Source organism: Pollicipes pollicipes, unplaced genomic scaffold, assembly GCF_011947565.3.
Source record: "Pollicipes pollicipes isolate AB1234 unplaced genomic scaffold, Ppol_2.1 Scaffold_7262;HRSCAF=8765_pilon_pilon_pilon, whole genome shotgun sequence".
NCBI classification, from domain to species: domain Eukaryota; kingdom Metazoa; phylum Arthropoda; class Thecostraca; order Pollicipedomorpha; family Pollicipedidae; genus Pollicipes; species Pollicipes pollicipes.
Window position 1 is genome coordinate 6,560,707 of NW_023597055.1, and position 13,006 is coordinate 6,573,712.

General features: G+C 56.0%; 1 protein-coding gene across 1 annotated transcript; it reads right to left on the reverse strand.

The window, feature by feature from the left end:
- Positions 1 to 367: 367 nt before the first annotated feature.
- On the reverse strand, positions 368 to 12,028 carry LOC119113862 (thymidine kinase, cytosolic). Its single transcript, XM_037238094.1, has 6 exons — positions 11,875 to 12,028; positions 3,736 to 3,848; positions 2,952 to 3,081; positions 2,336 to 2,425; positions 1,597 to 1,716; positions 368 to 600 (listed from the first exon to the last, which is right to left on the reverse strand). The coding sequence occupies exons 1-6, from the start codon at positions 11,944 to 11,946 to the stop codon at positions 463 to 465; spliced, it is 663 nt and encodes a 220-aa protein (XP_037093989.1). The 5' UTR covers positions 11,947 to 12,028; the 3' UTR covers positions 368 to 462.
- Positions 12,029 to 13,006: the final 978 nt, after the last annotated feature.

Consider the following 13,006-nt stretch of genomic DNA (forward strand, 5'->3'; position numbering starts at 1 on the left):
ACACTGGTTTAGGTTTTTGGATTAGAGCCCTTTCGACCAGACATGATCATTTCAGGGCTATGGGATAAAGGAAATTGGTTAACGATGGGACAGACGTGCGTGCGCCTCGGGGGCCAACCACCGAGCTTTAACCCACGCATGCGCGGGTACCCGGTCGGGGTCCCCCTTCCCACGGGGCTCTCGGCCCACTCGTGGCTGACGCATGCAGCCTACCCCGGACAAGCGGGGTGTCGCGAGGACGCAGGATAAAGCAAGATTCAGGACAAAAGGGACGGATGAGCACACTGTATGCGAATTGGACCCTTTACCGGAAGACATGAGCTGGAGGACCGAGTTCCCCCCTCCCCCCCCCCCCCCCCTCCGCCGGCAAAGCACCACACACACGTGTCCAGGACGTCCAGGCTGATCCCCTGAGGAGATTGGAAGACCGGCTTCGCGGCGTGAAGCGGGTGCAGTCCTTCATCAGGAGCTGCCGTTGAACAGCGCTTTCTTGACCGGCGACGCGGCCACGGCGACGCCAGCGCCGTTCTGCGGCGGCGAGTCGAAGTAGCACTTGCGGCAGACGGCCAGATACTTCTCGGTGCCGCCAATCACCTCCACCTGGAGCCAGACACTCGTCAGTCGGAGTTTGTAGCAGAACGGTCATCAGCTCGAGGGCCCTGGGCACAAGCATTAAAGGAAATGATCCACATTTGAAGATGTTGAAGCAGACGTGAGATGAGATGTAATGAGCTCACTTATGACTGAAAGTTTACTTTTAGGTGCAAAATAATACTCAACCATTGACCAATACACACCAGTATTTTACCAATAGACAATACCATCTCTCTGTTCAGTTAATAGGCTTCTCAACTATTTGTCAATTGTCATTTGATTGCGTCACCGTGCCTTGCACATTGACTGCGAGTCAGTCGATGGCCGTTATATCTGGGAATTGTGCTCACGGACGCCAGAACACGAATTATTTGACAATTATACTTTTCTTGGCTGTTTTCGGATACCTTTGGCATGGTGAGCAAATGTAACGGCCTATTCGAACTTGCACGCTACACTCATGAGCCCCGCCTTGAGACGTGCTACCGTTTACCAACTCGCTGTGCGTGGAACGAACGTCACACACGTACGAGCAACCGATAGGCAATCGCGGAAGACAGAAGGAACATCCGTGACGTCCGGATTAACTGGCGGCCACGGTCATCCCGAAGCCAGAGTCGCTCTCGCTGGCGGCCCCGTCGCCCCGAAGCCAGAGTCGCTCTCACTGGCGGCCCCGGTATCCCGAAGCCAGAGTCACTCTCACTGGTCGGCCCCGGTCATCCGAAGCAGAGTCGGCTCTCACTTGCGGCCCCGGTTCATCCGAAGCCAGAGTCGCTCTCACTGGCGGCCCCGGTCATCCCGAAGCAGAGTCGCTCTCACTGGCGGCCCCGGTCATCCCGAAGCCAGAGTCGCTCTCACTGGCGGCCCCGGTCATCCCCGAAGCAGAGTCGCTCTCACTGGCGGCCCCGTCGGCCCGAAGCTAGAGTCGCTCTCACTTTCAAAACACCGCGGGTTTTATCAATGGCGGTGCACTCTGCAAAAACTGCCCCCCATCGCACTCACCTCCGTTTCGAGTCCGCGTCGCTTGGTGTAGCTGGCGGTGCGGAAGCACTGCATGCAGACGGCGTTCAACTTGACCACGCTCTCCGCCAGCGGGACCAACCGCAGGATGTCTCCGAAGGCCTGCCGAAGCGGTAGAAGATGCCGTCAGAGCGGCGGGGTAAGGAACGCCGGGCAGGCGGGAGGTGAAGCTTCACCACTCTGGGCCAGTCGTCGCTTGGGTAGGAAGGAACTCACGGTAGAAGTGATGGCAATAGTGTGTCACATTGCGCGGTGAATAGATAAAAAGATGCAGCTCGGAACAAACTAAACACAGGATGCGGGCGGGGGGGGGGGGGGCAGGGGTGGCAAATGGCACAACAAACCTCCAGGGTATTGGTAACAGCAAGCCAGCCATACCGAACGAGATATTTATCACACCTGACACACAACGCGCGCGCGCACACACACACACACACACACACACACACACACACATACACACACGCACGCACGCACGCACGCACGCACCCACACACGCAAGTTCACCCGCTCCCTTGGGGGCTCCTATTTACATAAGGAGAGTGTACAGGGCTCAGGCTGGGAGAAGCCTGAACCCCGTGCACGGATGATAGCGGGGACGATGGCATTGGTGAACTCCAGGGAGTCCCGTTCAGCTCATCTTTATATAGAGATCTACAAAAATCTGCGTATTCTGCGTTTCCTGGATTCACGTGGTCAATCTCAAGTAGATTGTACTTGCCTGCCTCTGGAAGGTCGCGTCCAGAGCCGCCACAATGACGATCTTGCCCAGGTTGGCCAGCTCCTCGGCGAACGGCACGCAGTCGGGAAACTGAGCGAGCGGGCCCATAGGTCAGGTCAGAGCAGGTCAGGTCACAACGGTCCTACCAGTGACGTCACAGACGTCGGCTGTCTTGGAGCGTCATTCGGGCCTCATTAGACCTCATGGAAACGAGCTGTGAAGGCTCCCAAGGTCTCCGGCATTCAAAAGACAATCACGTCAACAAGCACAACATACACAACGACGGGTTAGACTTGGCTAGAGCCATACAAGAGAACAACCCCCTTTCCTAGACAGTTGGACGTAATGAAACTGAATTTGTCGCTGAATTCTTAAGGCATGGTGCAAGTCCTGCTTAGTGGCAGGCCTCGTTCTCACGTCCACAACTAAACGCTGACAACTTCCAACTCCTGCGCCTTCACGCGGGCTCCAACGCATGCGACAGCAGCAGACGAAGGTGGTGGTCGGCTCAAATTCGCTATTTCCACCCGCCGCCACGGACGCAGCATGAAACGTCTTCTTCGCCGGGGAACCTCCTCACTGCCGGGGGCGATCCACAAGCGTGTCGGCGACTCACGAACTGTCCCTCGTCGATGCCGATGACCGAGTACTCGGTGTTGGCGATCCGTTTCAGAGGCTCCAGCGACGTGGCCGACACGGCCGCCAGCGTCTGCAGGTCGTGCGTCGAGATGCCGCCTTCGTCGTACCTGGACATGACGGCGACGACGACAGATGATTTGGGGGAAGATGATGGCGAAGGGGCGCTGGGCGAGAGCTCCCATGCACTGACTGACAGGTTCCTGCCATTGCTTTGCATCATACAGGGGCTCACGTTCAAGTCAATGACTTGCGAGATGAGCAGCTTCTCAGTTAAGCGTACAACGTAAAATCACAAGGAAACTAAGACCAAGGTCGAACGTGAATATAGGTGCGGAGTTTGGACTCTTATGGAGGAAGAACTGATCGCTCAGACAGACCCAGTGGAGTCTGTCTGTGACGTCTGTCTGTGACGTCTGTCTGTGACGTCTGTCTGTGACGTCTGTCATGTGATGACTGTGGTGCGGACCGCGACCGGCCATCATCACCACCACCACCAGCACCGCCATCAATCAGCGTCACCGCAGGCTACGGACCGCGACCGGCCACCACCACCACCATCACCACCACCAGCACCGCCACCAGTCAGCGTCACCGCAGGCTACGGACCGCGACCGGCCACCACCACCAGCACCAGCACCGTTACCAATCAGCGTCACCGCAGGCTACGGACCGCGGCCGGCCACCACCATCACCACCACCACCACCAGCACCGTCACCGTCGGCCAGCGCGCTGAGTAGGGCCAGCCAGCACCGGCACTGACCTCGTGTCCTTGGCGTACTTGATGATGAGGCAGCGGTGCTTGGAGACCTGGTATCGCTTCAGGCGACGGATGAGCTCAGTGGTCTTGCCGCTGAACATGGGGCCGAAGATCACCTGCCGGCGCGACCCGTGCTCAGCTCCGCCCGGCCACCGGTGCGGGGAGATGGAGCCCGCCAGGCGCCGGTGGGGGGTATGCCAGGAGCAATGGTACCGGCCCTCGCGGTGCAGGGGTTGAGCCAGGGGTCTCTGATGTCTTTGGGGATGGCGCCAGCACAGAGGTGGAGTACGGAGTCACAATGGGTCAGGCCAGGGGTACGCATGGGTGAGATTACGCAGCATATGCTGCTGGCATTAGGCGCGTAAAGAGAGCAAGAATCGTCGTTCAGATGTCGGCCCGGGGAACCCCACAGAGATCGAACAGCGGTCACGGAGAGATCGATTATGAGGGGCACACCAATGTCGAGTAGGGGCTGATCACGAACACACGGCTCGATTCAAGGTCACATCGGAATCTGGTCGCAGTTGCACAGGGGCTGTTAGTGCTCACATGAGTCAGTGACGTGCGCCACGTGAGCCGATCAGGACTCGTCTGGATGTTGCTAGAGGTCAGTTCGCTGTCACATGCGGGATGGTTGGGATACAAGTAGATCGCGTTCAAGGATCGCACAGGTGGGGTTTCGTTCAAGGATCGCACGGGTCAGTTTAGGGGCGGTGCGGAGGGGGGGGGGGGCATTGAACACGACGAGCCAAACTGTCCAAGTCCATGTATATCCAAGCCATAACAACATTCACATGCATCATATTCACTGCACACTTATAAGATATCTCCATACCGACCCCGATGCACAAAAAAGACGTCTAATGACATGAGCGCCGAAGAGGGACCGAAGTCCTAAGGAACGCTGCGCCATGGACCGCGCCGCGAGCGGCTCCAAATGTTCGACACCAATGACCGCGATACTCAATAGCTTCTAGACTTAAAGCTCACATGTTTTAACAGCCTCGCGGCTGTGACCCGCCCCAATGAAGACAAAGTATCATTACTGCTTTGTCTTGCGCCACGATTACCCGGGGCAGACTACACGTCCGAGCCAGGAGTGGGCCCAAGGCGCCCCTTGGTGGGGCCCCGTCCGAGTGCTCGGCACGACACCCGCGGAGCGGTCGCAGTGCAGGCTGCCCCGGCGGAAGACCCCATGTGCGTGTTGGCTTGCCCCTCCGTGATCTACTCTCCTCGATCCCATAGCCCCGCAGTGGTCGCAATTGGCCAGATAGGTCTAATCCACACAACCAAAGTGATGGCCTCGCTGCACGCCGACTATTTGCCAGTTTAACTGCACGACTCCACAATTGCCATCAACAAACTTGCCGCCAGTTGCATTTGTTTACATCACTACTAAGCACGTGGTGGATTTATGGCCCGCGCTGAGAAAGCTGATACCCAGGGCGGAGTGGCCCGGGACTGAGGTAGGACATGCCGCATTGCGTGTGATTGGCCGGCTCAGCGCAGGACCGTCCTGAAATCAGCTCCCGACCACAACACAACGCGGCCAGCGAAAATATCTTAAAATTTTATAGTTTTTTCTTTTATCGCCAACAGCGCAGAACTCCAGTAACAGGTGAAGTCCACGTGCGCCGGCGGAGACGTCTGAGCTGGCGACGTCGGCAGAGTACACACCCGTCTTCAAACGATCTGTATATTCACGATAAGAAAACATTTCCCGGATGCTCAGCGTCGGGCCACGTTACGTAAGAGGCTGACGACCGGCCCCTCGGCCGGACGCTGATCGCTGTAGTGTTCGGACTGACCGCTCACGGTAAATCCACTTCACGCGTGACAACGTGCGATAACATGAGACGTGAACATTTAAACACACATGAAACTGAGCGACCGGTGAGAAAATTGGTCCAGTTACGCGCAAGCCATCAACTGGCGATTAGCTGACACGAGCCACACGTGCGCTCCACCCGATTCACGCGGTGTTACACCGCGACCGCATCCGCTGCGGGCACCTAAAGGACCGCAGCCTGACGAGTAACGCAGGAACAGGGCTTCGAGACGGAATGGCGAGCACGGCACATCCCAACGGAGTTGAAGCCACTGCCAATTCGGTAAAAAGCAACGGCAAATGCCCAGCAATCACCGGTTCGCGGTCACGGCAGGCCAAGGCGAGTCCCGGGAGCACAACACCGCAGCGTCGTTGAGTGATTCGCACACGTTAGTTTATCTGGCCGCAGACACATTGTACATGGCACCAGCACGAACGGCTACAATATCCACAGCGGTGACAAGAGTATCAGTGTATCATGCAAAGCATCGCAACATGAAAGGAAGTGTTACAGGTATTACAGCATAGTGAAGCAAGGTTCGTTCAGCTTCAGCAAACCAAGCGACGGTTCTGAGGGGTACCACACATCGGCAAACGGCCTTGTAACACGCTATACATGATTTGTATTGTCAGCAACGGGTGCTAACATATTCGTCAGTGCGTAGCTGACCCACCTCCAACTACACACGGCGCCAGCAACGCTCGGACAGCATTTCGATGCTGTAATTCACACAAATCTTAACATGAGGCACTAAAACCGGACAAACATTACTTGTTTCACAGTTCAACTACTTAACATCAAGGACCACAGTGTACACAGGACATGAGCATCTGTCCAAAATATCTACCAGAGTATGTGATTCCAGGTCGCTATCTCACCCCGCCATTCATGAGTTAGTTTAGCCTCTTGACTGCCACAGCCAGTGATACAAAGCCATACAGCCATCGTTGAGTTTACTGCGAGAAGCAGCTGAACAGGCAATGCTATCTTGCACTCTTGGTACGTGCTCTAGACCATCGATCACATGCATTGTACCCATTTGTTTCAAAACCACGGCACCAACAAAGCAACGATTACTGGCGCGATGTGGCACACTAATCTCGAAAACGCGCTGGCACACACGAGAAATCACTCCCAGTGTTAGGGTCCATTTGGCACAGGCAGCACGCAGCCAGGCCAAAATACAATTACTCGACTTCTCAGTTCGCCGCCATGCCACGGCCACATGGCTCCGCACAAGGGAGGGTGATCCTGGAAAGTCGGCTACGTCCCCTCGTCCGCCAGAATGACGCAGGATCGCCCTTAAGCACAATGCCAACAAAGTAATTGCCGTCAACGCGATCTGTGCTTCATCTCTCGCCGTCTCCTGGGACCCGCCCCGTGACCTCGTGTCACCGCCGTCAGGCCTCGTCGGCCGCCGCCTGGCCGGCCACCTCCACAAACACCCTGCCGAGCGCCTGGCGGCCCTTGCCGGCGTGCTCCAGCGGCGTCTTGCCCTCCGCGCAGCGGGCTGTTCTGTCGGCGCCGGCACGCAGCAGCCTGCGGCAAAGTTCGGCGCTGCGCCGGCCGCACGCCACGTGCAGCGCCGTGCGGCCGCGCTCGTCCGCGCAGCACACGTCGGCGCCGCGCGCCAGCAGCTCGGCCACGCCGGCGGCGAACTCGGCCGCACAGGCGCAGTGCAGCGGCGTGGCGCCGTCGGCGGCGGCAGCGTTGGCGTCGGCGCCGCTGTCCAGCAGCAGGCGCGTGAGGTCGGCGAGCCGCGCCGCCGCCGCTGCGTGCAGCGGCGTGCGGCCGGCCCGCGTCGCGCACCGTCACCGGCAGCGGCGCCGGACTGCGCTGCGCCGCCAGCGGCGCGCAGCGCGCGCACGCGCACAGCGGGTGGCAGAGCGGCGCCGCACCGTCGGCCGCGCTCAGCGCCAGGTGGAAGCACGCCAGGCGCTCGTCGCCGGCCGCAATGGCGGCGAACAGGCGCCGCACGGCGCGGCCAGCGCCGGCGGCCGGCGCCGCCGGCGCTGGCGGCGGCGCGCCCCGCAGCCGCACGAGGCGTTTGGGCGCCGAGCGGCGGTACAGCTCACACGCCTCCACCAGGCGGCGGCCGAGCACGTGGTCGTGCGCCACGTCCAGCGGCGTCAGGCCGCGTCGGTTGAGCACGTCGCGCGCGGCGCCGTGCGACGCCAGCAGGAGCGCGATGCCGTCGTACCCCCAGCGGGCGGCCAGGTGGAGCGGCGCGTCGCCGTCGCCGTTCAGCGCGTTGATGCCGGCCGGCGCGCCCGTCTGCTCTGCGTGATAGAGCAGCGCCTGCACGCAGCCGCGGTGTCCGTTGTTCGCCGCCAGGTGGAGCGGCGTCGCCCCGCGCCGGTCGCGCCGGCCGGCCGATGCGCCCAGGTGCAGCAGCAGCAGCACGGCGCGCTGGTGGCCGCGCGCCGCCGCCGCGTGCAGCGGCGTGGCACCCGCCTCGTCGCGCGCGTCGGCCGCCGCGCCGCGCGCCGCCAGCGCCTCCAGGCAGCGCAGCGCGCCGGCCGCCGCCGCCACGTGCAGCGCCGTGCGGCCGGCGCCGTCCGTCGACGCCATAGTCGGCGCGACCAAAGCAGGACTGCGACGCGCGCGCTGGCAGCCGTCGCAGTCGCAGAGCGGGTGGCAGAGCGCGGCGGCGGCGGCGGCCGGCGGACGCGCGTCCAGCAGCGCTTCCAGCGCCACCGCGTCGTCGCGCGCCACGCGCGTGAACATCTCCTGCACGGAGACGGCGGTGGGCGCCGCGGCGACGGTGGCGGCCTCCTCCGGAGGCGGCAGGTCGGCCTCAGGCAGGCTGGAGCCGGCGAGCGCGCCCGACTTGACGTGCTCGATGGCTGCCTCGAGCGTGGCAACGAGGAAGCCATACTCGTCGTGGTTGCAGGACGAGGCGGAGAAGTGGAACATCTTAAGCATGATCAGCTGAGCGGTCCAGCTGGCGATGGGTGTGTGCAGGATAAGCAGCACAAAGATGGGCAGGAGGTCATCTGAGGAGAGGGAGGAGTTGAAGTCCTGGCCATCAATCTCCTTTGTCACCCGCTTCAAAGTGAGGTACTTTCCAAGGGGGTGGTGCTGGCGTGTCAGCTTCACCAACTGCTGACAAGCTGATGGTATTCTGCCCTCAAACTGGGCTCGGATGCCCAGGTCACAGGGCTGTAAATCCTGAAGGTTCTGGATCTTCTTGTTAAGATCTGAGTCATCTGCAGCAGTGGCAGCTAGGAGTCCCTCCATCAGGCTTTGATAGAGCAGATACAGCACATATGTCTCCAAGGCCAACTTTACTGACTCAGCAAAATGGTAGTCTTCCTTGAATTGCTCTTCAACATTTCCTTTTTCGCAAAACAGCTTGAGAGCTTTTGAATAGAGATGACTGACCTTCTCCCACAGTTCCTGAAGACTCATAGCACCCAGATTCTCATGGTTCCTGACAAACCCACCACAGCACCTGTTCACAGCATTGACTGCATGGTGGCCTTTTCCAGCTGTCCACAGGAAGCTCAAGCAGTCATGCATGCCACTCAGAGTTTGCAGGTCGGCACGCACTTGCACATACGGGCTGCCTGACATACACAGAGGACATTCAAGGCAACAGATTATGTGCTTTGACATGTCATCCGAGTAGCAGGTCTCTGTGAATAAAATGTGCACACTTTTATCCATCAAGCCGTCTTCCTGCAAGATGTAGGCATTGTTCTTCTGCTTCACACACTTGTTGGTGATGGTATGAAATGTGCACCGATCGTCTGGATCGGGCACTAGGATGTGCGACAACATGTCATCATCAGTTAGATCATCAGACTTGTAGCTGCCGGATCTGGGTATGCATATAACCCAGCCATCTGATACAGCTTTGCTATATGCATCTGGAAATCTGGCACACAGGTCTTTGAAAAATGGGTTTTCAATAAGGTCCTCGTCATATTTACATCCTCCCTGAGGTTGAGCCATGTTGACCTGCTCTCTTCACTGGTTCCAAAAAACCACTCGCACCAGAGCGCACCAATCACCGTGATTACATACTGAGTTACCGCGGGCCGCGCGCACCACGACCACCGCCAGACGCGCCGCGCCCCCCGTCGCAGCGGCGTCCGCCCAAGGTCGTATCTGGTCGTCTCCAAGCGGCGTCGGCCCGCCCGTGCTGCGCTTCCCGTGCGTCATAATTGTCCTTGGATTAATGCTTCCATATCCTGAATATGCGTTACTAATTTTACCGCTACACATTTTTCAGCGTATGCCGTGCTTGACCACAGATTTGGACAGTGAGTTCTCTTCCCAAATATTCTTCAGCATACGTCGCGTTATACGACAGATTTCGGCAATGAGTTTTATTCCTGGATATCGTTCCATATATGCCGTGTCTTACCACATATTTGGGTATCCTAACGGCCAAACAGCGCGGCTATCATGAGAGAACGGTGATTTTTGGAAGCGTACAAAAGAGAGCAAGCCGTACGACGAAATGCTGTTTTAAGAGCACACACTTATTTGCAATGAAATAATTATTATTGAAATCGTTATTTGCAATGAAATAATAACACAATTAATGACAATGGAAAGAAGCGGTGCAGAATCGGTGCCGCCAGCACGGGATAGCAACGCGCGGAAAACCTAGCGCCCGTTGTTTAGTTAACAAAGATTATCATATGCTGACCGTTGCTATGTCGATCTCCGATTATGTATCTTGGCATGCCTAACTGTAAGGAAGTCATAAACATTCTCCGCCTGGTGGGACGGCCGATGTTCGGAGACGGGGAGGGGCACTGCTGTGAAATGTGACCGAATAGCTGTGCAGTAGGAATGGAAATGAGTCGTCCTATGAGGTGCACACGGGGCTCCAGGAGCGGGGGTCGAGATGGCTGCCATGTCCCTCGTCCCTCCTGGATACGCCATGCTTCACTGTATCGGACGACTATCATAGCCGACCAGATAAGCAAAACATCCGATACCGACAGCGGCAGCGTCTGGGGCCATGGGGCGGAGCAGAAGACCGGCAGCAGGCGGCGAGTCCCTCCAGCATGGGCGCCAGGCCAGCAGTGGTGCACAGGCGATCATTACGCCTACTTTTGTGCGAGGATGAAACGCTCATCTATTTTTTAAAGATATCTTAAATACACTTTAAATTCATACCCAGATGGCAAAACCAAAGTCCCAGTGTCACACAGGCCTTGGCAAGCTTCTGAAAGCTAAGTCAGGCTGTGCAATGGACAGTGAGTTATCTATTTCGGAGTGCTATTCAATTGTCATGGTTCTGGCAAACTTGAAAGTACATTTTTAGAGCCAGGCGTCAACTACGACCGACCTTGGATTACGATGAACGTGCTGACTGCATTACTCTGTAAGATCACCTGATCGTTGAAATCTGTGGAATTCTCGTTAGAATGCACAAACAAAATACCTAAAACTTAGCGCCCTGGTTCGGATGCAAAGATGAGACACCTACACGCTATTTAGAACCTGAAAAATCTGTAATCTTGCCCGCACGGTCAACCGAGTGGGTCTACGCCCCCCACATCCTAGATCCGAATCCTTGCGCATGCGTTTTTCCCGCAGACCATTCCTGGTCCAGATATAGGTGAGTTTTAGTCCACGGGCCATACGAAAAGGATGCCGATCACGTTCTTACGGAGTCGATGCCGAGCCCGACTAACGGCGTGCGGGGTTGGTTGTGGCTGATTCCGCGCCGTCCACCACGAATTTATTGGACTCCGATTCCAATGCCAGGTGCTATTACGCAATTTTGTCAGGCTTTGTTAGCGTCGATTATGTGCTCCCGTACTCGGATTTACTGCCATAAGACTGCAAAAAAGCCTCCGTGTGACAAGCATTTGGTAAACGAGCAAACAATATGGCAGCATGGATCCAAACGCGCGCAAGCCACTCTTCCTGTGGCTACAGGTAGAATGGTGACTGGTGCGCGATTCGTGAGTGGTTCTCAAATCATAAGTCATTTCTGCATGTCGCCCGGTCAAAGGCAACAAAGTGCAGTACCTCCATCGCTACAATTCCTTTGGAAATCTGCTGAATAGGAGGCTGCACAGCTGGTCCACAGAACTGATAAACTGCAATGTACCAAGGGGCTATGTCAGGTAGGTGTGCCGTCAGGAAGTGAGGGAAGTTGTCAATGATTAGGAGGCTCAGAGGCATTTTGAGTCGAGTTTTTTCTATGCACTGCCCTAAACTTAGTGCCAAACTGTCCAAAATCTTAGAGCACATAAAAAATGACACATAAGTACACGTCCAAGAAAGTGACGTCTCAAGAAAAGCTAGCAAGGCGACAGTTTCCGTACTTGTGCGTGGCACTCACCTGCACCTGTCCTTGTCCCATCCTTTTGGAAGGTGATTCCACGTCATGGTAAGATGACAGGGCACAAGCCATGTCTCCGATTCAAAATGTCAGCGCGTGAACACAAAAAACCAACTAGTGCCTGCTGAAAACCTATACGACGATCCTGACAATACCCCAACCCACTGCGAATGCAAAAACCAGTAGTAATTATCCGGAGAACGCGCGTAAACTGGCAGCCTCTTGCGGGCATATGAAAGAGAAAGGTTTATTTCAACAACGAGGTAATAAAGGAGTCGCAATAATTAAAACGAACATCAGGTAAAATTGCCAACACGTAAGTGTATCTGAAAGTCTGAAGACAATGTACGCATTTTTCTATGCACACACTATTTTTTTAATCTGATTTTCTTTTCTCAAAATATTCCTACTCGCGTCTAATTTTCTCATTTTCATTTTTAGGCCAACGACGTTTATGAAACAGACGCGTCGGATATGTCTTACATCATCATTTGTTTAGGTTTTTGTTCTGAATGGCCCGGGCGCTGAGGCCTCCTATGTTTGTGGGAACTGAAAACCTTATTAGCTGATGTTAGTGCTTATTTGGAGTTGTAAATTTGCAGGCATGTGGTCGGGTGCTTGGGGCTTGCCAAGCAGCAGATAGTCTGCAGGGCAGGATTGGAATGCAATGACGGTGGTTATAGCTTTCCACCCTGTTGTGTTACCGAACCGGTACTGCGACGGACTTGGTGAACCATAAGCAAGTTTCATAATCATTTTAATTGTGATCATTTGCTATTATAATGGCATCAATCTTAACATGTTATAGCACGACATATGCTAGCTATGTTGTCAGCAGCATCATGTATGATAATAGCAATATCATCATTGTCAGCATCAACTATTATCATTTTTGAAAATATTACGGACCCCTGAATCCACAGGCTGGAGAACCATTCACCATGTATATTGAATTTGCAGTCAGGCTGACAAAAAGCATCATGTTAACTTGCACTGGTCCGGGGCATGCAGAAACATCCTCCACCAGTATGTCTGGAACAAGTTTGATTCATAATAATGTTAAATGTGCCCAGAGCCTGGCTGACAGTGCTAATTTTAGAGGATAGAGAGTCACTGTCTCAGACTTTTGATG

Excerpts from the sequence above, each read along its gene's own strand:
- LOC119113862 (XM_037238094.1), bottom strand. The coding sequence starts at position 11,946 with ATGGCTTGTGCCCTGTCATCTTACCATGACGTGGAATCACCTTCCAAA. Across the intron at positions 3,082-3,735 it reads AAGTACGCCAAGGACACGAG|GTACGACGAAGGCGGCATCT; the intron begins GTCAGTGCCGGT and ends CGTCATGTCCAG. Across the intron at positions 601-1,596 it reads GACGCGGACTCGAAACGGAG|GTGGAGGTGATTGGCGGCAC; the intron begins GTGAGTGCGATG and ends GTCTGGCTCCAG.